Source organism: Melanaphis sacchari, unplaced genomic scaffold, assembly GCF_002803265.2.
Source record: "Melanaphis sacchari strain LSU unplaced genomic scaffold, SCAv2.0 Contig0_pilon_pilon, whole genome shotgun sequence".
NCBI lineage: Eukaryota > Metazoa > Arthropoda > Insecta > Hemiptera > Aphididae > Melanaphis > Melanaphis sacchari.
In genome coordinates this window covers 15,923,272-15,948,591 of record NW_020270366.1, presented here as the reverse complement: position 1 = coordinate 15,948,591, position 25,320 = coordinate 15,923,272, and the positions used below count along the sequence as shown (strand labels likewise).

At 22.9% G+C, this 25,320-nt stretch overlaps 3 protein-coding genes across 3 annotated transcripts; 1 reads left to right on the top strand and 2 right to left on the bottom strand.

Annotated features, from left to right (window-relative positions):
• Nucleotides 1-1,219: 1,219 nt before the first annotated feature.
• LOC112598165 (uncharacterized protein MAL13P1.304-like) lies at nucleotides 1,220-10,153 on the top strand. Its single transcript, XM_025344548.1, has 3 exons — nucleotides 1,220-1,263; nucleotides 5,262-5,424; nucleotides 6,070-10,153. Exons 2-3 carry the CDS (start codon nucleotides 5,270-5,272, stop codon nucleotides 10,151-10,153), a joined length of 4,239 nt encoding a protein of 1,412 aa, XP_025200333.1. The 5' UTR covers nucleotides 1,220-1,263; nucleotides 5,262-5,269.
• Nucleotides 10,154-14,932: 4,779 nt separating this feature from the next.
• LOC112599930 (gustatory receptor for sugar taste 43a-like) lies at nucleotides 14,933-18,016 on the bottom strand. The gene is made up of 4 exons (XM_025347065.1): nucleotides 17,048-18,016; nucleotides 15,618-15,686; nucleotides 15,447-15,536; nucleotides 14,933-14,983 (listed from the first exon to the last, which is right to left on the bottom strand). The coding sequence occupies exons 1-4, from the start codon at nucleotides 18,014-18,016 to the stop codon at nucleotides 14,933-14,935; spliced, it is 1,179 nt and encodes a 392-aa protein (XP_025202850.1).
• Nucleotides 18,017-18,646: 630 nt separating this feature from the next.
• LOC112599924 lies at nucleotides 18,647-20,810 on the bottom strand. The gene is made up of 4 exons (XM_025347052.1): nucleotides 19,929-20,810; nucleotides 19,272-19,340; nucleotides 19,110-19,199; nucleotides 18,647-18,729 (listed from the first exon to the last, which is right to left on the bottom strand). Exons 1-4 carry the CDS (start codon nucleotides 20,808-20,810, stop codon nucleotides 18,679-18,681), a joined length of 1,092 nt encoding a protein of 363 aa, XP_025202837.1. The 3' UTR covers nucleotides 18,647-18,678.
• Between the last annotated feature and the right edge of the window lie 4,510 nt (nucleotides 20,811-25,320).

The following is a 25,320-nucleotide window of genomic DNA, read 5'->3' as shown; positions in this document are numbered from 1 at the left end:
ATTTAGGTAGATAGGTACCTACCTATCACCTATGTAAACCCTACTACAATGTTTTATTATTATCAAATAAATATTAATTGTTTTACAAACATAATATACTGTTTACTATTTAATATACAATTTATATGTATTGGTAATTAGTATGTTTTTTTTTTTGCAACATCCTTTTTAAAATGTCATTAGTAATTTACGTCCACAAGGCACCAATCTCCTAATATAAGTATTGATATGAATATTGAATAACCTATTTTCTATTTTGCATATTTTTGTATATTTTAAGTATAATACATATTTTAATTATGTAAACATGAAAAATGTATGTTTTATGTTACACTTAGTCAAAAGTAATATTAAGAGTTCTGTTTCAAATTTTTTAATTTCAAGTTCGTAAAATTAGAGATTTTTGTTTTAACGTAAACAAATTAAAAATGTACCAATTGAAAATGCTATGGATTTTTTTAAAATTAAAAAAGAAATGCATGGATAAAGTAACTTTATTTATTTTTAAATTAAGATATTTCTGTAGTTTTGTTGCACTTGGTATATGATAGTTTGGAAATTATTGGAAAATCTATTATGTATTTTATTACATATTTTAGGAAATTCTAATGAAATGAAGAAATATATATTTTACTTCACTAGGTACTTTTATATTACATATAAATCCTAGCCCTGATAATAGTTAATAATTTATTAGTAATAAATAATAATAAATGATAATGAATATTATTTTGATTATAGAATTTTAAAGAAATACTGAATTGATAAATTATACCTATAGACTATAGTATCAATAATAATTTTCAAGAAATGTCATAAAACCAATAATCTATTAAAAAAAAAAAAACACCAAACGCGTACATTTTTACGCAAGTTCTTGGATTTACACATATACATATATTATACTTAATATACTATGATACTATATATACATCGTTTCGATCCGTACGTGGAATATAATTTTTTTTCTGATCATAACTGCTAACTAGTAACAAATACGAATATTTAATGTTTGGAAAACAATGAGAACACCAGAAAAATTGTACAAGATGTGGGCAGAGACGTCTAGTATATTGTTATGTTTGCAATATAATTTCACTAGACGCGGTTACGTCGCGTATCTTTTCGCGGCTCTCAGCACCAAATTGTTATTATGTTCAAGTTACGACATTTCAATGATTTGTAGTCAATGGTATTCACTGAAACTATCTCATACCGTGTCATAACTGTGGAGTGTATTGTTCCGTTTATCCGTAAACCGCGGTAAGATTATATTAATATACAATTTTTTAAACGCTGTAAAATATTTAACAATACTTTATTTTTTTATGGTTATAAGACATACAAGGCATATTACTTCTTAAACTTGGAAAGTATCCATATTACACATTAATGTACAGTAAGGTAAAAAATACTAAAATTTTAATTTATTAGTATGTATAATCATATAAAAGGCACTATACGCATTTTATCAATGAATATTATTACTTAATAATACTATAGGTATCGTAAAATTTTAATTTTATGTTCAATCTATGCAACAAATTGGAAAACGTTGTTTGAAGCTTTTAACATTATGAATCTTTAATAATTAATATTATTTGAAATATTTAAACAAACTATAAAGTATAAAAAGTAAAAACTTTATTTTAAAATACTTAAACTTGTACAAACTTTTATTTTTTAAACTTTGAGCGAAGAGATGAATGTATTCATTTTATAAGAGTTTTTTTTTAATGCCACACGAAAATTTGTCGGTATAATGTTTTGATTTTAAATTTTGAGAATGGTTTTACAAAGGAAATTGGATCTAGTTAAAATAGATCAAAATTTAAAATATTCTGTAATTTGTTTTATAATCGATAAAAACAAACAAAAAAATTTAAAAAAATATATATTTATGCAAACCTAGTTTCTGACAAAATAGATTTTTTTTTTTTTTAGTATTAATCAAAAATGAATAATCGTAGATACTTAAATTTTTTATTAAATGTTTATATTATTGTTTTTTGTTTTCGATAAGATTTTAAAAATATTTCGATAATTTTTGAGCTTTTATAGACAATTTAAATTTTTTAATTGGAGGCTTATTAATCACTTAAAAATATCAAAAAATTATGGTCACAATTTTTTTTTATAAGAATTTAAATTTAGAATTTTGATAATATTTGAAAAAATCTTAAAAAATACAAGTTATTTTGAAGATAGAGATAGTTATATGAAAAGAATTCTATTTATATCTGAGATTTTAAAATTGAAAACAAGGTTCTTTATAAGTTTTCTAATTTATTAAAAGAAAGCCAAATTAATTTTTTATGAACATCTGAAGTTTTTTGAAAATTTCTATAACATTGGATATTCACCTGTATAATTAATAAAATTAAAATTTGGGTAACTAAATATATATATAATATGGTATAAATGTATATTATTATAGTAATGAAATACTTTATTATCCCAAAAAATAATATCAACCTACCTTAATGCTAAAAATTAAAATAAATTACTATAATTTAAATATAGGTATAGCTATTTTTTTTTATAGGTATATATTTAATATATAGCTATAGGTATTAAAAATAAAAAAATAAAACATCGCAAAATGTATTTATATAGTGATATTATAGACCAGGGGTCGGCAATTAAATTCTATGGAGGTCCAGAAAATCAAAAAAAAAAATTTCGAGGATCAATAAAAACTAAAAACTCAGATAGTTAATAATTGTTGTGTTATCGTAACTATTATTGTAAATAGCAATAAACGATAAACACCATCGTAACTTCTAAATATATTATAAAATAGATAAAATATATATTATATGTGGAAAACCAGCATTATTAAAAAAAATATTTTTTGTGGTCCAATTATTTTTCTTTCACAGTTCGGATTTGGCCTGTGGGCCGCCTATTGCCGATCACTTTTATAGACAGTTTCCACAATTAATAAAAAAATATACACGTACTTCATACTTTAAAGTCTTCAAATTTATATACATTATGATTTTATCTAATCGATGTTGGTTACTAGATTTGTCTAGTCGAAAGTCGAGAAATTTTTTTCTCAAGTAGGTACCTATACTATAAACTATATAGAGTATAGACAATACATATAGTTTTCCTGTAAATTTCTGAATTTTATGCGATTTGTAATTTTTCCTGTAATGTATGTAGTTACTTTTTACATATTATTATGTATATATTATGTGAAATTGTGAAGATTTATAAATTTAAAATTATAGTTTTTTTTTTACCTCCATGTCTTAGAAATTAAACTTTATATTAAGAATAGAAGTTACCTATTATTAGCACATATTAAGTATTGTTTAAATTTTAAATTATTAGAAATAAATTACTGCATTTTTAGGTATCTACATAGCACATAAGTACATACTGCAATAATTATAATTGTATATAACAACATTGACTTAGTAATTACAACGAAACAATAGTTTTTATTTGCTTTTCTAGTATTTATCTTAAATATTATCAAAATGTTTTTATTTTTTTCTTTTTGGACATTTTTTACAACTTTTGTAATAAAATTTACTTTGAAATTTCAATACAGAATTAAACGAAAATAGATTCATTTTAATAAAGTAGGTAAATTAATTACAAATATTTCAAATTGATATCAGATATGTTTATAATATTAATGTCAATAAGACAATGACAGTTACCACGATTTAATGTACCTGAAAGTATTACCTGTATGTTTCAACTTAATTTTTTCTCAACTTTAACAGTAATAGAAATAGGTAACTGTTATCAATTATGGTGCAGAGTGAAATGCTTGTTTAGCTAGTGTTATTGTTTATAATCTAAAAGGACTTCCTTAGTTCATTGTTTTGTAATTCAGTTATTTTACCTACACAACATTTATATTTGTCACGAACAAGTTTAATGACTCAAGAATGTAGCTATAAATTATACAACAATGGTTTTATTATTGTTATGGAATAGTTATGATACACCTGAAATATAAATAGTAGTAATAATACAATAAAATGTATATTTAATATTGAAAAAATTCCTTTATTAAATATTATTAGGGTGACATTAAAATAAATGTATGTTGATAGAAATTTGACGCTTTAAAAATGTACTATAAACTAAAAATAAAAACACAAAGTTATTTTTGTATAATTATTATTCATGATGTATCTGTTACCATTTTTCCATTTGTTTCAAAATTATTCGTTTTTATTACTAAATTCTAGAGCCTAGACATCGTTCATTAGGTTACAGCCTGCATGCTCAATCTGTGTTTCTTCTTTAAAATCAAATTAAATTATGTAAAACGAAACTATTTATATTATTGATAAATGATGACAGATGAAATAATAAATAGTAAGTTTTTATTTTGTCAATTGAATAGTGTCCCAAAATTAATTATTAAATATGTTAAATCAATAATTTTATTTACTCTTATTTTACATAGTCTCCGTACATTTAATACAAAATGTTATTCATCTATTTAAAATCAAACTTTTATGTAAAATGTGTTACTTATTTCAATATGCCTTACTTAAACAATGTATGTGAGAAGATTTTTAGGATTAAAATATTAATTGAAATTAAAGTGGTGCGCCTATTTTTATTGTTTGATTTTATTATAGAACCTATTTGCTACCTATTGGCTAATACATGAGTAGGTAGTAGTACAATCTTATGTCACCATTAAAAATGCTGAAAATTATCTATTTTATCGTGACATTATACGATGTACAATATGTTACTTGATTAATTTAGTGGTATAAATCATAAATAAATGTACCCATTTAAAAATATGGAATGAAAAAAATGATTTGAATCTTTCTAGTAAAGAAAGCTATAAATTATAGCTTATAATTTCATAAAAATTAAAGTGGATTTTATTATTAATTTTAAGTTAATTACAATTTTATGAAAAATATATTACTATAATATAAAAAAATTATAAAATTATAAGATATTTATATTTTTTTTTTTCATTATAAAATTATACAATGTTAAAACTTTGAACATACAAATGCAAATAAAAAATAGCAAACTTTCAGATAAAATTATGTATATAAATATTAGGTATATTAATTATTAAGTGTGATATTATTATAAATGGTTATATCTATTTACAATGTGCTTATGAATCATTAAGTAATATAGTAGTATTGTATATCTGCAAAAACAAATACTTGTATAAAATAATATCTTTTAATAGACGATGTCTATAAATAATTACAAATTTACTTGAGTAAAAAAACTGTTCTTTATATTTTTTATAGGTGAAACAATGAATCAGCAATTTTCAGTACTATATTTATTATATTATATCTTGATCTTGGCTGAAAATTCAACAACAGTATTGAATAATGTATTTCAAAGTAATCCAATAAAAATGGAAAACGATCATTCAACAATAAAAATGAAAACAATGTTTTTGAATAAGTAAATGTATTTTTTTATTTTATTTATTTATTTTTTATATATTTAATTGTTAAAAAATCAGGAAATTCATTCTACAGTAATATAATTTTCGAGTATCTTTACGGCTATATCGACCTCGCAATTGAGTATAGGTCACTGTAATATATGTATACGTTAAATTAAAATTTAATAATAAATAATTGCCTGTACCTACACAAAATAGTTCTAAATGGAGATAATACTTTTACCACAGCTGTTTCTAATTTTATTTTATAGTTTACTTATATCACTATAAGAAATTCGTTTATCACAGTACTTATTAATTAATACCGCGTACCATTTGGAACAGCATAAATATTTTCTGTGATATAAATATTTTAAGATTAGATAAATTATTTTTAAAATATTATTACGAATAGAAAATAATTTAAACAATATCCGAACATTTCAAGTTCTTACAATTAATTTTTTTTTTTAATGACAATATATAACAAAATACTAAAATCATTGAAAAAACGAACTTTGTTTAAATTGGTATTTAATTTCGTCAAATTTTAAACTTCAAATGTCTATAATTTATTAAAAATAAAATAAAAATTTATATATACCATATAGCTATTAACATATAATATTACATATATTTTTAATAATATAATTATTTTTCAGAAAATTTATCAATTTTAACAGAACAAAGAATTTAAATACACTTGACTCCACATGGATCAATAGTATTTTACCTGTTACGTCTGTAGTAACTTCTTCTCAAATAAATCGTTTTCCAAGACATGTGCAACAAGTTTCTAATATAAGTAATAACGAAGATACGGAATCTAAGCGATATATAAAAGTAATATTAGATTTAAAACCTGATAACTATGATGATATGTATGATTATTATGACGATGGAAAATATAATGACAATCGAAGGAAAAAAATTAATGGTCTAATTGATGATTTAAATTTACATAGGGAAATAGAACAAAATTCTAAACAAATAACAAGAAATTTTAACGAATCTCAAGAAAGAAAAAGATGTACTAAGAAAATTACTCAAAATGAAGGTTCTATAAACCACCAGCAACCTCAGAAACTTCTTTTAACAAATATCGAAAATGGAATAGAACCAACAATTAAATGTACGGATTGTGTACTTTTAAAACCAAGTATAAATTTAGAAGAATCCAAAAATAATTATAATAGTAATTTACAATTAGAAAAAATGGACGATGATTACTTTATTAAAGTTTTGAATCAAGTAATTGATAAAATAAATAAATCAAAAAATTTAAAATCTAATTTATTTAAAAATCTACCAATACAAACAAGTATTGAGCCATCTATAATTGAAAATCAAAATACAAATAGTTCTTCTGGAGAAGAAACGATAATTAAATTTGAAAAAATAAAAGGAAATCATATTGTAAATAAACTCGAATCTAGTCCCGAAAATACTTTTGTAAATGGAAATTGGGTAAGAAAAAAAATAATAGAAAATAAAATGAATGATTGTAAACCTATAGTAAATGATCGTAAGAATGAGTTAAATGATAAAAATGAATCAATTTCGGATAATAACATGGAACAATTAAATTTTAAAGATTTGAAAAATCAAGTTGTTGAAACTAATGACAATATTTCTAATAAGTTTAACGATTTATCAGTAGTTACTGAAAAAAATAAATACATTTCAACATCTCCACTTACAGAGGAAAATAAACACCTATTATTCTCTAGAGAGACCATTATGCCTATTGTTGTATCATCTACATCTAAATATAAATCAGATTCTAGTATAACTGGTGATAATTATAAGCTAAAATTTACAACTAAACCGTATACAGACCAATTTAATAAGGAAAAAAATGTTTCGAGTCACGAAGAGAATAATAAAAGTCAATATGAACCAACTCTTAGTAATTTTCCAACAACGGTGGCAATATTTGAATCAAATGAAAAAATAATATCAGATTTAAATGAAGCATCAAAATCAAAAAACCCAGATAGAGTCGTAGAGTATAATGATAATAATCCAAAAACAATTTTTTCAGATGAAGAAACAACTGTAGAAAATTCAAATTTAAATGAAAAAGAAAATAATTCCTTAGACGATAATTTGAATTGTTCCTGCAATAAAAAAATAATCAAGAATATTTTAAGTTCTTCAATGGTAACAAATATCACTGAAATAAAAACTGATCTGTATACATCACCGAACAGTTTAAAAATGAATAGTCATAAACGTTCGAATCAATTATTAAGAAAAAATAGTAAAATAAATAAGGCTAAAAATATTACAGATAGAGAATATTTAATAAAAAATAAAAAGGATTTGAATCCTGATTTTTTGGGGAAAAAACTAGTTATACATGAAAATACAAGAAAAAATAATCTTAAAGAATCAAATTTAAACTCGTCATATGGATCAATATTAAATATTGATGATAATCAGTCTAAAGGTACAAACAATAAAAGAATAAATAAAAATGTAGAAATTGATTCAAAAAATTCTTCATTCAAATCTATGATTCCGGAATTAAAACTAAATGGTCAAACACAAAGAAATAACGAAGAAAATAATAAAAATTTGGAAAAAATTAATAGCAAAAGAATGTCTTTAATCCCCAAAACTTTACCACAAAAGAATACAAGGCAATTTAATGTAAAATTAAAACATTTTCCACAAAATGATGATACTTCTGTAAGAAATAATTACAGAGAAAACAATAATATGAATAAAATTAAAGAAAATAATAACATTTTTAATAAGAGTTCTACTCAAATAGTAGATAAGATTATTAGTGGATCTCCACTTCAAATTATATCAAATAAACAAGTAGAAAATATTACAAAAAGGTCTCCGAGAAAATTTATTGAAAAAATGAAAATTCCAATAAATTCAAAAATACATACCGAAAGTAATTTTGGTAATTACAATAATACTAATTATATGACTTCAGCTAAAAAAATATTTGCTGCTCCTAGAATTTTGTCACAGGTGCCATTAAAAGTTATCGACAAGCATTTACCTCAATCTACACCAATAAATCTAGAAAAACTAATAAAAAGTTATGACATTAATGTAACGAAAAATATTCCAAGACAATTTACTATAGAATCAGATAAGTATACTACATTTAATCCAAATAATCGTATTTTTAAAAAATTTAAAGTAAATAACAATAAAGACATAATTTCTCGAAAAGATATTTTAAATACTAATAATTTAGACCTTGTAAAATTACAAAGACCATCGAGCTTAATCAAAAATATTAAAAGTACTAAAATTCAAATGACGCCAGAAAATAAAATTACAAATGTTTATTCAACAAAAACTCCTTTGTATGCTAAAAGTAGTAATACAAGTACTATCATAAGTGAACATATTTTAAAATCAAAAATATCCAAACCAGTTCCATCAATCAAAAATCAAAAAACATTTATTTCTTCAGACACAATAAATCAGATGAAAAATAACGAAAATGTTCCAGTATTAAAATTAAATAAATCGTTAAATAACTTTAAAAAAAAACCAAATTCAGAACCATTAGTTTTAGACAAAACAGATAAAATCAAATACAATCTTTTTGACAGACCACTTACTTTAACTTTAAAAAATAAAAATATTCTTAACTACCAATCTCCTATAGAGCAGGTTTTTATTAAAAAAACTGATTCAAAAGAAAATTTAAAACTAAAATTTGATGATGCTAAATTGAATGGTTCATTGAAATTTTATTCTCCAGAACAATCTCAAGTGGAAGACCTATATGATAATGAACATGCACCATACACAAACGAAGATCTAGAGCCAATTTTATTTGATGAACCAATGAAAAAAGCTAACATATCAAATAAAAATTCTCAATTTATCATTCAATCCCCAAATAGCAGACAACTTTCAAATGGAAACCAAAGGCACCATAAATTAGACGTAAAATTATTGCAACCAATGCCAATCAATCAAATAGAATATAACGAAAACTATGATTCCCAGATAAAAAATAAATTTGAAGTTAATGTTAAAAACCACAAAAATCAGTCAGATTTGAATAAATCAAAAATTTTTCCCATTAATACCGTTATGTTAGACAATGATAAATTTGATGTAAGTAATCCTAATGACGAATCTTTAAACCCGCATAGATTTGGAGTACTTTCGCAAGTGAAAATAGCCGATGGTGTGTTTAAGATACCTTTAGTAAGTCAAACAAGTATTGATAATAATGGTTCCGAGTATATGTCTGAAATTTTTATACCAATTGAAAAACCCGATGGTAAGCACTCAGCTATATCCCTTTCAAAGTTATTAACTGGTGATTTTAAATTATTGAATGAGCCCGGAGTAGAACGTCTTTCAGTTATAAAGCCTGTATCTGAAATAGACTCAAAATTGAGTTCAACGCATTCTTCAACGGATTGTGAAAGAAAAGATCTAATTAATTCAAATCTGTCGAAGATTCTACAAATGATTCAAGAGGGTGAAAAATCTATACCTATACATATAATTCAAATAATCAATAATGGTCAGTGTTCATACAGTCATAACGGTACTGATACTATTAAAAAAATTGAAAAAGACGACGATGGACATAAATTTCAAAATGAAAGTAGAAAATTATCATTCATTAGATCTCAAAATACGCCTAATAATAATAGACAAATACGTCGAAAAATTAAAAATGCCTACAATCATTTTGATTCAGAAATTCTAGATAGATTTTTACAAGTGTACTCTCCACACATGGTTTAATACATTTACATTGTTATATAATAATATAAATTATACAAATCAGATAAGATTAAATTACACATATGTATTGATTTTCTGATTTAAAGAATAATATAAACATTTATCTCTTACAAATAAATTACTAGTAACAGACAAGATAAAATACTATGATAACTTAATTGATACTATTAATTAATTTGTATATAATTTTATATATTTTTATTGAATATTTTTTGGTAAAATTTAATTTAGGTATCTAATTATAAGTATCTTAGTTAGATAAACTTAAATCTATTTATTAAATAAATATTTTTATAACATATAGTTATGATACCGTACCATGTGTCTTTTATTTGTTCAATTTAATTGTAATAATAAAATTAGAAAAGTTGTACCAGCAACAAAAGCCTAAAAATAAAACTACAGGTAAAATTAAAATTGTTTTTTCTTATTTTTTTATTAGTTTATAATTATTTCTTTATAGTAAATATTTATCAAATATTTAAACAGGTTAAAAATATATTTTCATGAAACGTATTGGGTTTCTATTTTTGTGGTAATGAAAAATTATTATATTTACAAACACAATTTCATTTAAACTTAATAATTTAATTTAGTTATATATTTTAATTTATATTATTCATGTACTTAATTATATAAGTAATTAAGACATTAATAAGTATAAAAGAATCCCTACCTATTATTATGAATTAAACTAAACCTCTTGGTTTTTACTATTATTTATATAACAGTTATTTTATTTATATCAGTTATTATTATTTTTGGTCTGTGTACCTATAATGTGTAAAAATACAATCAGATAACAAGTACAATTTCATTAAATGTATAATAAATAAATTATTATAAAATTTTATCGTTAAAAATTCTGAACAAATTTAAAGGAGGTTTGCTTTACCAGGAAAAAAGGCGAATCGAGAAAATGTGACTAACTTAATTTGTACTACCTAAAATTATTACTTATAGATCACAAATATGTATTTTAAGAAATAAAAATCAATGTTTTTAAGATTTTTTACTCATAAATAAATAATTTTTATAGGTACTCTATTTGTTTATAAAGCCCAAAATATTCAACACTTAATTTTCCTTAAGAAATTATGACTTATATGTGCTTGTTATCATGGTACAATTATATCAATTATTTAATAAATAATTTTATACGATCTTAAATACATACGCATGCAAGTCCAAATTTAAATAATGAAATGGCAAAAAAACTCTAACCCATATCCAATTTAATTTAATTATTCAATGATGATCCAGTACTAGAATTTCACTTATATTTTATTAGAATTATTATGATTAAAAATTGCTATATTTAGAAAAAAATTCAAGCTTACGTAAAAGAACCCTTATTGCCCTTTAATTCTTAGACAGAGAATTATAGTTTTTAAATTTCAAATTTGCAACTATAATATATTTTTAAATACATTCAATATTACTCGTACTCAAAAATTGGTATGGATAATACATTATGCTAACAAAAGGTTTATAATACTATATTTTAAGGAATTGGAGAATTTATTGTTTAACACAATTATAATGTCTAATAAAAAACAACACCAAAAGATGCCTTTCATTATAAGGTATAAAATGTGTACTTGTTCGTATTAATATACGATGTCAATACAATTACACAAAATTTGTACAAATATTGTAGAAGCCATCCGTAAAGTAGGTTGTGCATTTTGTTACGTTAGATTCAATAGATAATTTACTATAAATATCGAATAATTTCATCATAAATAACAGTCATATAGACGATTCTAATTATATAACATACAGGACGTTGATTTTAACTACGATACCTCGTACAAATTGATGCTATATAAATAAATGGTACCAAGTGCATTTAAATAATTCATTAAATATATCATTGCTAGAAAAGTATATTAATTTTAGTCTGAATTTCAATTAATTGAAACCAAACTTAAACATTATAAGTACCACAATATAACTGACTAACTAAACTATAAAAAACAGTATTGTATAGATCAATAAATTATGTATTTTATAAAATATAATTGCTGAACCAATCATATAGAAAAGTGATAAGACATTTGTTTACATATAATTATTTTAAAAAGTAGTATATCATCATTCATACATACACATTATTAATATTTATTACCTTAAAGGTTAAATTTTTATGGAGTGGTTCTAAATATTTAATAGCATATATTCATTTATTTTATTGAAAAGTTTTTTTTATACTGCTATAAAATATTATAAAAATGTAATATGTTATGCTTTTAGATAATCTTAAATATTATTGTAAGTGCTGTATCGTTTTCATTTTTCTTTATTTAACGGAACTGTAATAATAAAACAATATAAGTTGTACCAGTGACTATAGCCTGAAAAAAAAATTATATTTATTAATAATTTGAATTAAGTTAGATACTTTAAATTATTGATGTAAGTTTATATTATATTCGTCGGCTAACATTATATTATATGACATTGTTATATACAATTATTAAGCATATTAATTTAACGTATAAATAATTTATAATAATTATATGACATTACTTTAAATAAAATATAAATTTATTAAAATGAAGAGATTATCACTATAATAACTAATTTTTTTAATAAAAGATTATTCTTTACTATATAAAAAGAAATAGTTATTATATTATATTATGTAAATAATGTCTTTTTTTTTTTTAAATAAGAAAATACATTAAGCTGATATTTTGAATAAAAAAGTTTAACATTAGTAAACTTACAGAAGTAATAAGGTGTGTATTTAGTGTCAAGAAATCAAAGGTTGTAAACTCCATTGAATGATTACATACTTGAATCAAAAATAGTCGTAACTAAAAAATAAATAAAATAAAACTTTTAAAAACAAAAAATTCTATTTATTACAAAACAATTTTACCTCTTCTTTTGTTCTACTATCAAAATTACGATTGTCTATATCAGTAATAAGTATTTTTGTTCTGTGACCCTAAAATTAAGCAAAATTATTCAAATATAGGTATTGAGTACTTATTTTACAAACATAGATAGCCTAAGCTGTATTTCCCTAATTATACCAGAAAAAAATGTATGCACTATGTTAAATTAATTATTTTATGAAGATGTTAGCAAAATGATATAACGTACTTAATACTTTTATTAGGTAGGTGTTGTAAGTACCTATTACATATTGTATAATAAGAAGATTATTTGTATTTAATGATATGTTATTCAATCGTTTGCTATTCTTTTAAAATGTATTTGTATATCTCATGTCAATATTATAATTTAATATATATTGTTAAATCAACAATTACCTCTTTCGTGGTTATATGTGAAGTCAATATAACTATAAAAAATCTGAATATATACTGTGCAAGCCATCCATAAAATAGTAAAGACGTTTTCGTTTCGATTAACTCAGTCGTTACGATTTCATAAACATCAAATAATAACATTATAAACAAAACAGATACAGACATTCCTAGTTGAATGCTGTACATTTCATTTAGATCACTAACTGACTCGCAGACAAATTGATGTCTCATCTTAAGTAGTTCAATATTACGAGCTGATGGAAACAATTCAATGCTTTTGCGTTCTTCAGATTTTAATACAAACGGGTATCTGTTCAATAAAATTGTTTTCGACTTCATCGTGGACATATCTTCATTGATTGATTGAAATTTCACATACAATCCGAAACAATGCATTATAAATTGTATTTCTGTTATAGACATGCTCACATTTTGTATGTACATTAGTAAAATAAATATAAGTATTATTTTGTTTTTAAAATAAATATTTATCAAATACAATCTATATGAATTAAACGGTAATATCAGTATAGAATACAAAAATACGACGACAATTATAAAAAACCGTCGAAAATTTTCTTTGTCAATTGACATCGGATAGTAAACTTCATATTGCTTGATTTTCTTCTTATAATTAGTAATCGCACTTATGTTTTTGTACATAACCGTAATTCTGGATATTAGACATGCGATAGCTACAGCTCGTGGAAACATGGACACCATTGTCGTAAACGTTGGATTATTACAAATGTTGATTAGACACATAATTCTTGGAGATTCTATGTAATTGTAAGCACACGACAACACAACTAATATAGAAATCACTAATTCAATGTTGTGGTACAGTTTATTGTGAAAAAAATTTAACATTATCTCTTCAGAGGAAAAAACAGTATTTTTGATAGAAACGTATAACCTTTTCTGTAGACGATTCCGCTATTACCACAACAGTGGACTGTAAATAAATTAATGGACAGCTGTCTATTTTTAATTACTAATTTTTGTTAGGTATCGTCATGTCTTTATTTTCATTATATTATGTTTTCTAAGTACTTATTACTGTTTACCGATCGTCGATCGAAGGAGTACTTAACATGCTTAAAATAATTTGAAACTTAAATCATATTTAATTGTATATGTGTTGTATTATAAATGATATAAAATATAATATAATGAAGACATAAATGTTGTAATATTTCTATTAAAGTTTTGCAATGTACAAATATACATCAATGATATGTATTAATTTATTAAATAATTAATATTATAAATATTCTTAGGTTTTATAGATATTATTTTTTTAAATTTAAATTTGAGTATTTTTAATTACATAAACTGTTCAAAGAAGTAAAACAATAAGTGCATGTTATGAGAGAAAAAATGTATTTCAGCTTTCCAGCGAAGAATCTTCGAGTCATAGAACTTATAATGCATATTTTAAAATTATTATTTTGTTAATATTTGACAATTTAAATTTAATTTAAAAATTGTTTACCTAATTGAATTGTAATAATATTACGAGATATGTCGTAGCAGCAGCAATTGCCTGTGAACAATAAAATTAAAATAAATACCATTAATACTCTTTTAAAGTAAATTAACAAATATATAAACATCATACCTAATACCATAGATTAAATAAAATTACGGTGCATGTAAATTAAATCTATCTTGCTAATCTATCTACTTACGGAAGAGTTATAATAATAGTTATAATCTATTGTAATGTATAATATATAAAAACTTCTCTATTTAAAATTTGAATAAACCTGTGTATTAAATAAATTATACTAAAATTAATTTTATTATTATAGTTATTACCTAAAACCTAATATTACGTAAAATATTATTTATACGTATTATATATTTTTATAGTTTAATACGTTAATGGCCTTAAAAATTTGAAGGTTAACTGAAATTGCTTTTTTAATGAAGAGTGACTTAAAAAGCATATATATTATTTTATTGGATTTTATAAGTTTATTTTACAATATTATAATTTAACGTACAGATGTTATTAGATGAGTATTTAAAGTGAAGAAATCGCAAGCAGTAAATTCAATCGCACAACTGCATATTTGATTAAGGAACAATTGTATCTGTTGAGTAAAAATATAAAAATTTAAACATCAATTGATTACATTTAAAAGTTTATATTCAATAAAAACACATTTTCATACCTCTTCTTTTGTATTCTTGTCTAAATAACGATTACTTATATCCGTTAAGAGTACCTTAGATTTTAGTGCCTTTAACAAATATTAAAAATATTAATGGTAAAACACGGTAAAATTAATATGAAATAAGAATATTTTTTCACTGCAAAATTTTTCTTTCTTCTGATAATAATTCTTTAATTCTAAAGAAAACTATAATAAAAATGTTTCATTATTTTTTATTAAGGTTATTGATAATTTAAATTGTTTTAACATACTTAATAATGTTTTTAAAATATTAAATCATTATTTTTAAAATTAATTAGTAACTGTTATTTATGCGTTTTACCTAATGTCTGTATATATTATGCATGGTTGGTAGTGTTCGTACTTATATTATGTTAGCATTTAAAATTAAAACTAAAAATTAATATTTTAATTAATTACAAATACCTAAACTAAACCCTAGCTAGTATTATAAAATATGCTATTTATGCATGTGTCATATGCTTATGCACTATACATTATATATTATTTTTAATCATGAACGATTTTCAAAATATAATTTACTATATTAAAATTTTCTAAGTATTAATATTGTCTATATTTTTATTATATCTACATTAGTCTATTTAGCTTGTAGATAACTACATTATACACCCAAAATGGTGCCTACACCCTATAATAATTTTATATAACTCATTTGAACAGGAGGGTTAAATTCGATAAAAGTTTTTTGAAATACACTTCACCACACTGCAGACACACTGTTTTTTGTTTATATAATAACTATGTAGAAAAATTAAAATTAGTAATCAACAATGCTATGCGATCGTTATAATTGTACTATTGAATTTTATTTATTTATTTTTTTAGTATTAAAATTTTATTTTGAGATATAGGAAAATGAACCTACGACAATGGTGTAGCTAAATTGTCTATCTAACTCGCCGCATGATCGTAATTTTACAATTAAAATATCATATACTTTTTTTTTTAATTATTATAATAGCTGTATGGTATAAAAAAAATAAACTTGACAAAATTTAAAAAGGGAAATTCCATATCATCGAAGATATCTAAGTCGGTTGTAAGAATGTAATAGGAATTAAGTACGCTATATGTTAATATATATATATATGACGTATTAAATACTACATAATAATTACAAATACGATTTTATAATATATACTATCTAGATCATTTATTCAAAATTTTAGTATACTCAATATTTCAGATCTAAATGTGGTTATGAAATTCCATTTTTTATAGCTAGGTATGCGTTGATAAAAATATTACTACACATTTATAAATCGAATTTTTGAGAAAATTGTGTTCGATATAAATAAATAATCGATAATATATTTATTACAATGGCATTATAAACAATTTAATAAATCTAAGATTTTTTCATCACGTTTAAACTTTTCATAATAATATAGTATTTGATTTACCTGTTTCGATGTTAGGTGTGCTAAAATTGTAACAGATCCAAATCGAACGGAGTATTGTAAAATCCAACCATATATCAGTATATTAGACTTAGTTGGATTCATTATCCCTCGGATATGATAATACAAATCAAACATAGAGAACAAACATAATGAACACATTGACAATCCCAATTGAACACCAAACAAATCGTTTAAGTTTTTCACTGCTTCGCGAGCTACTCTGTGTTTAATTTTTAATTGCTCAACAAAATTTGCCATCGAATGACCGGCGGTTAGCGTTTGTAGAACATCTCTGTTGTAATCAACGGTATTTAAGTTTTTTCCATACTTTTCTCTTACCCGCATCAGGAATGGATATTTGTTTCGTACGATAGTATCGATTTTAAGAGCCATTAAGTCTTTGTTGATCCCGACAAATTTTTGATAGAGAATAAAACACAAGAAGGTAAAATGAGTTTCTACGCAATACATACTCATGTTTTGAATATACATAAAAACAAAAACAAATATAGTAAAATCTAATCTGTATAACATCATAAACATCTTCCACAGTCTATAAGAATTTACAGGTACAGTGAAAAATAAACATAATATTACAATTCGAAATGACACTTTTTTCAATACTTCCGTTTCAAATTTAGTCATTGGTTTGAACAAATGAAACTTTTCTATATTTTTCTTATACTGTATCAACATATTATTACCTTTAAGAAATATAACTAGTCTTGATATCACACAAGTACTTGCTACCACCCTTATAAACAGTCCCTTTATTACAGTAGATAAAGAACCATCGCATTTCCCTTCCATTGCACATACAACATTAGGTGTATTATAGAAATTATAAACAGATGTTATTATTAATAACGTAGAAAAAACGATTTGCCATTTATTGTAACTTAAATCGATAGAAATTACACTAAAAATGTTCCAAAACAAAATAGGCCATTTATGCATTAAATGAAACATTATAGTCTATAAACTACCTAACAAACTATGCTTAACTACTTTTATAAAATTATAATATTTTGTATTTAAAAGTGAAAGTCACACTGTTAGCCTAAAATATGATTGATTTCTAATCACCGAGGTAAAATAAAACAAAAACAACAATTCTGTTTACTCTTTATTCAGTATAGGTATGTTTTTTTCATATTATAATAATTAAATATTGTTTTTTAACTTACGTTGTTTGTTAATTTATTATTCACTGTAAAAACTTTGTTAATAAAAATGTATGGTAATTAATAATAACAATAATACTATTTTTATTACAAAAATAATAATCACGAATTAATGATATTTTTTATCATTTTTAACATATTAATTATACATAAAAAATGTTTTACAGATTTTAACTACCTAGGAAAGAAATATAATTTTATTTTATTCTTTATATTTGCTCTGATATATCCCCAAAATTAAGTATTCTTTCGTGATAATCTATATCGTTAACTTATTGTTTGACGTTTACCTTCATAATTCAGGTGTTATATAAATATATAAAACAATTTAATGTTTAAATTATATTTTAATATTTTTATTAATTTTTGCGTTGCATCGGCTAACTGCTACATAATTTTTGTTTAGAAACAGACTAACTGATGTTGATTATATTCAATTTATACTGTTTAATGAATTTGTAATAATACAACAAGATAAGTTGTTCCAATAGCAAAAGCCTAAACAAAAAAAAAAATATTTTTTATTTTGTACAATCAATACTTATACATAAATTAAATTAATACATTTCGTATAATATTTCAAATCAACGTAAACATTTGTTTTTATTATATACGTACTATTTACATTTAAAATAAAACAATAATAAAATGATTATATTTTAATTGTTTACATCAAAATGTTCTGGATCCTATGAAATATATTTCATATCAAATACTTATTTGTTATTTATTTTAAAATTAATTTTGTTTATTTAAGAACGATGATAATATGGATACGTAATGTATATTTTACATATTATTAATATATAAATACATAGCAATAAAAAGCAATAAATAAATTAAAATAAATTTATAAATGTAATTGTCGAATCACTTACAGTAGTTATAAGATGGGGGTGTAGTGTGAAGAAATCGCACGAAGTAAATTCCACTGAATGATGATATATTTGATTAAAAAATAAGTATAACTAAAAAAATATAACATTTATAAAAGGATTAGATGATTCAATAACTGCAGTAGTTAAAAAATATTGTTTTACCTCTTCCTTTGTGGTTTTATCTAAATATCGATTATTTATATCAGCTATAAGCATTTTTGAACTGTAAGCCTAAAAATGAAAATTTTATAGAAATATATTAATAGTTAGTAAAGAAAAAAAGTGTAATAGGTGATTCAAATTGATAAAAAAAAAAAATTATATAATATACTACTATATTGTAGTATATTGTTGTATTATATTAATTGACGTTCATATTATAATATCATGTATCATACAAGATGATTCACCAAAAATGATCACACCCATTTTTCCTTTAATAATTAATTATAATTAATTTAAATTCTGATTTTGGAATAGACAGTATATATTTTATATAGTTTTAATTATTTTTAGTCGTATAAATATTTAAATTGTTTATACTATTTAAGGGTTATCCCGTAATAATACATTTGTTTTCTTTCAAATGAAAACTGATAAAAAAAATAAGAATGATTCTTATTTGAAAAAAAAACTTAGCATCGTCATAACTTTTTAAATTACTTAAACAATCTTAGTAATTGAAATCGTAAAATTTAATATAAACCGTAAATAATACATTAACACAAATCTCAATATTTTCGATTTAAGGTGTAATATGTTGATAAATAATTAAATAATAATTATTAACAATCAAATAATAATTCACTAGTTACATACTTGTTTTGTGGTGAAATGTGTTGTAATAATAATTGCAAGACATCTGAATGCGTATTGCAATAACCATCCGTAAATAAATATCTTGGATCTTGTTTTTGAATCTTTAGTGATTACTTCTCCGTAGATATCGAATAAAACCATAATAAATAAGTAAACTAAGGACGACCCCATTTGAGTTCCGTACAACTTATTAAGGTCGCGTAAAGCACTTCTAACAAACTGATGCTTCATTCTAAGTAATTCAATACTATTAACTAACGTATGACATTGTGAATTATTAATAATTCTACTATGTACTTCATTTAGTAACACCGCTGGATATTTGTTTTTAGTTATAGTTTTTGATTTCAATAGAGCTAACTCCTCATTGATAGTTTGAAATTTTTGAAATAATCCAAAACAACGCACAATAAAATATATTTCTATCAGGCAAATGCTCAAATTTTGTAAGTACATCAATGTAAAAAAAATTAATGTGTTAATTTTTTGCAAATTATAATAAATTAAATAAAGTCTTATTATATTTAATGGCAGTATGATACTGATATATGCAAATCCAATAAATATAATGAAAATATTCCTAGATGATTTTTTGGAAACAATTATTGGAAAATAAAGTTCATATTCTTCGATTTTTTTATTATATTTGGGATAATAAGTTAAATTTTTGAACATATCTGTAATTTTAGAAACTAGGCATGCAATGGCAATTAATCGAGGAAACGCAGATTTTACAGATGTTGACAATTCACCGTTGCAACTGATCAAAAAACAAACATATGTTGGTGAATTTAGAAAGTTATATATACATGTTACACTCAAAGTTATAGAAACTATTATTTCTAGGTAGAATTTTAGTTTATTTAAGTAAAACTTAAACATTGTTAAATAACAAAACACTAACTTTAATAGAAAAACACTAAACAATTATACGAACAAGGAAATGTATGTATAAAAAACTGGTATGTGTTGCTCAAAAAATATTATAATATAAGTACTTAAGAACGTTAACTCATACTCAATATAAGTACATTATAAATTTACTACCTTGAAAAGTCAATTTCAAGCAGAATATTTCTTAATATTTAATACAGTTTATTTTGAAAAGTATTTTTATCTTTTTCCCCTAGTTTAGAAAATTATTAAAAAATATTTTAAACAATTTGCTAATAAATAGTATTGATTATTTTTAAATTAACTTTTAATTGCATAAATGCTGTTGCATGAATAAAATATTTTCTTTTATAATTTACTAATTATAAACTTAAATTTTTGAATATTTTAAAATCCATCAAAACTTAATGAGTCTGTTTGATTAAAACTTGTATTTTGATCAAGATCTGTAATCAAGCAAATGATAGTTTATAAAAAAAAAAAATGTTTTTATGAAATGCGTGCAGAAAGTTTATCATAAATTTAAAATGTTTAACATGCATTAGTATATATTTCATATTGAACATGTTTAAATAGTCTACAAATTTCATCTAAAGTTGTTCTTAAAAAATATCTAAAGGTTACACCTGATAAATTTTGTTAAATTTTGTAAGCAATTTAAAATTAAATTTTTAATACACAAACTTTTCATACGAGTTGATTAATGAATTATACGTACGCATAACAATAATTATTAAATAATTGTGACTTACTATGTTCATAGTTTAATTAATAATTAAAATTAAAAATATTTTCTAGTCTTAAATAATAATGTTGCATTAGTTTAATTTGTTTTATGATCTAACGGAACTGTAAGAATATAACGAGATACGTTGTACCCACGACTATGGCCTGAAATATGGACAAAAATTATGTATTAGATTGCAAAATAATTCTTCATGTAATAATTAATAAGAATAATTAATAAGTCATAGAATTATTAATATTTGATATTTTCTACGTATCAGAACAAAAAAAACAAATATTAAAAAAAAATTGAAAAAACCTATAGTGAATAATTATATATTTTAACACTTAAACTGCAAAAGTATTATAATGCATTCGATTAGTACACTAATTTCATATTTTTATAAGATAAGTTATACAATTTATAGTGCATTATAAATACTCGTTATAATAATGTTTTTGAAAATTATGAATGTAAAATCAAATAGAGAATAATTATTTATAGTACTGAAAACTTCAGGTGATTTATTAAGATTATATAATTTGTATAGTAATTTTTCTTAAAAAAATTTAAAACGTTCAAAACATCAAATCCTATAGTGTTTGGCACTCAGCGTTACACAAACGTCACAAACACAAATAAATAAAATTATGAATAACTATTCCGACATCCGCAAGGAAGTTGTTAAAATATATTTTATAAATGAAAAATTTATCACGAAATGTAGATTATATTTTATAATTAATTAATTAATTTCAAATTTCTATAATTTCGAGAACAGACTTTAGTAACCAATTAGCATCATTTATTTTGAGGTACTATCTATTGGTCGTATGAATTTGGTCGTGGTAAAATTGATCGTCTGAAATTGGTCGTTTGGAAAATTAGTCGTTTAGAAAATTAGTAAATATGTATACATATAATTAATATATATTAATAATAAAAATAATATTTTGTCATAATTTTTCTTAAAAGAATTTGTAGCAATATTTGTGAAAATAAGTTATAAAAAATTATACGTGTGAAAAGTATTATAAGTTATGAGCTATCCCTTATATATATTCATCAAATAATATTCTATTATTAAATGTTTTACATATTGTATTTGTCCTAAAACCTAACTTCAGCGGTGTTATCATATTTCTTCCATTTTCTAGTGAATTCTGCTCCGGTACAATATTGGACCATTTTCAGACGGTTTAGCCTGACAGTTTAAATTTTTACACACTGTTATTCAACTTATTATCGCAAAATGTATAATAATGATTATTGTCGATTTGTATCTATTTATAACGTTCTTAAATTAATATTCATGTTTTGCGACGAAAATATATTTTGACCAATTTATCAAACAACCAATTTACCAAACGATCAATTTTAAACGTCCAATTGACGTAAACTCAGTAATTTTGATTTCGCTGTTACATTCAATAACTCGGCATATTAATTATGAAATGTTTTTTATTATATATATAAACACATAATAATTTAACTGAATTGAATGTCAAAGATTTATTAGGTTCTCACTCTTGTATTAAACTGAATACCAACTATATTATTATTTTAACAAATACGACTTTATATGTATTATATAAATATATAATTTTACATAAACTTACAGAAGTAATTATTTGTGTGTTTAGTATGAAGAAATCATAAGTCGTAAACTCCACGGAACGACTACATAATTCTTTCAAAAACAACCGTAACTAAAAATAAATTTAAAAATTGTATTAATAGTATACTATTAATGTTTATGTTAAATCTTATTTAAGTACAAGCATACAGCTAATTACTAAATTACTCAGTATTCGTTTTTTTTTCAAAACTACGAAAATGGAGAGAGAGAGAGTGAGAGAATTTATTATACATGGCATAAAATGTATATGCAAAATACTGTTTTCATTCAATTTCTAGGCATCTGGTATACTTACGTTTTATTCTTTACTAACTATCATAAAGAAAGGAGGGTCGATCTAGAAAATCATTCCCCTAAACTTTTCACTACCAGAACTCACCTCTTCTTTTGTATTGTTGTCTGTATACCGATTATTTATATCAGTTAAAATCGTTTTTGATTTGTTTGCCTTGAAAAAAAAAAATTATGAAATGTATAGTTTAAATAAGGGTTAGTAAATAAAAAATATACATCACAAAATGGATAAAAATAAGGGTTATGTCAATAAAAGTAAATTTAACGTCTAAGGTCACGTGTTAGTTTATTTTAATAAGTGTAATTGCATATTATGCAATACCTTTATACAACTACACCTATATGGCTTTTTTTTTTTTGCACAAATTATTAGTGCATATAAGCCGTATAGATTGTAGGTTATGTATATTTATTTTTAAGGTATAAACATTCCTTTTTCTATGGTACAGCAAAAAAATTAAATTACTTGTTAAAAAAGCCACCTAGTTATGATAATTTCTATTTGTTTCATTAAATTTTTTAGTATATTTAACAATTTTTATAGTTTGATAATTTTAGTGATTTGAATCAAATGATTAATATTGACAATAATTACCTGTTTTGTAGTAACGTGTGTTGTCAATATAATCATACAAAATCTAAATGAATACTGAAACAACCATATATATAGCATCCAATACATTTGAAACATGTTATATTCTGTTAACACAACTTCATAGATATCAAACAATGTCATTAGAAATAAAATAAATAGAGACAACCCTAATTGAATGCTGTATATATCGTTCAAGTCACTAACAGAGTCACTGACGAATCTATGTCTCATCTTAAGTGATTCGATACTATTCACCAAGTGGTACTCTTTGATTTTTCGACAAAAATCGTCATTAGAATCCAAACTATCATGAATGATGTTATATTTTCCAGGATTTAATGCTGACGGGTATCTGTTTATGACGATTGTTCTGGACTTCAACACGGCCATGTCCTCGTTAATGGATCGATATTTTAGGTATAATCCGAAACAATAAACAATAAATTGTAGTTCGGTAATACACACACTTAAGTTTTGTACATACATTATTGAAAAATACAGAACCATTGCATTATCTCGAAATTGATCATAAAGTAAATAAATTCTGATAATATTGATCGGCAGTATTAAAATAGCACACATAGACACCATAATAATAACAAAAATACGAAAATTTACTTTATAAACGTCCATCGGATAGTACATTTCGTATCTTTTGATATTCTTTTCGTACTTATCAATATCATTTATATGTTTGTATACAACCGTTAATTGAGATATCATACACACAATAGAAACTGCACGAGGAAACATAGATATCATAGTCGTAGATTTTGAGGTGTTACAATTATTTAATTTACACATATAATGTGAAGACTCTTTACAGGTATAAATACATGATAATACTATTATTATAGAAATCACTACATCGACATTGTTATGATATGTATTAAAATAACACATTATCGTTAAAATAGAATGTTTAAATTTATTACACAAATACGTTTATAAAAATTGAATATTTATTTGAAACCTTATGATGGATTGCGAATCAAGTGACGATCAAGTAACTGCCTGTTTTGATAGAAAATAATAACAACAATTAAGATGTATCATTATTTTTTATGAATTTATTATTATATTTACTACTTTAAATTTGTTTTCTGTTTAAGAAGTACACATCATTCAATAATTTAAAAATGGTATAACTATTATTTATTCATAAATTCTTTAACAATCGTTATTTCTAAAAACAAACAAAACAAACTACACTCAATTAATTTATGGGGGCGTAACACAATTT

What these genes read in the sequence shown, in the direction of transcription:
- LOC112598165 (XM_025344548.1), top strand. Translation starts at nt 5,270, where the DNA reads ATGAATCAGCAATTTTCAGTACTATATTTATTATATTATATCTTGATC. An exon ending in AAAACAATGTTTTTGAATAA is followed by an intron (nt 5,425 to 6,069) that starts GTAAATGTATTT and finishes ATTATTTTTCAG; the next exon opens with AAAATTTATCAATTTTAACA.
- LOC112599930 (XM_025347065.1), bottom strand. Translation starts at nt 18,016, where the DNA reads ATGTTTCATTTAATGCATAAATGGCCTATTTTGTTTTGGAACATTTTT. An exon ending in ACAAGAATACAAAAGAAGAG is followed by an intron (nt 15,537 to 15,617) that starts GTATGAAAATGT and finishes TTTACTCAACAG; the next exon opens with ATACAATTGTTCCTTAATCA. An exon ending in ATACTCATCTAATAACATCT is followed by an intron (nt 14,984 to 15,446) that starts GTACGTTAAATT and finishes TATTGTTCACAG; the next exon opens with GCAATTGCTGCTGCTACGAC.
- LOC112599924 (XM_025347052.1), bottom strand. Translation starts at nt 20,810, where the DNA reads ATGTTTAAGTTTTACTTAAATAAACTAAAATTCTACCTAGAAATAATA. An exon ending in ATAAAACCACAAAGGAAGAG is followed by an intron (nt 19,200 to 19,271) that starts GTAAAACAATAT and finishes ATATTTTTTTAG; the next exon opens with TTATACTTATTTTTTAATCA. An exon ending in ACCCCCATCTTATAACTACT is followed by an intron (nt 18,730 to 19,109) that starts GTAAGTGATTCG and finishes TTTTTTGTTTAG; the next exon opens with GCTTTTGCTATTGGAACAAC.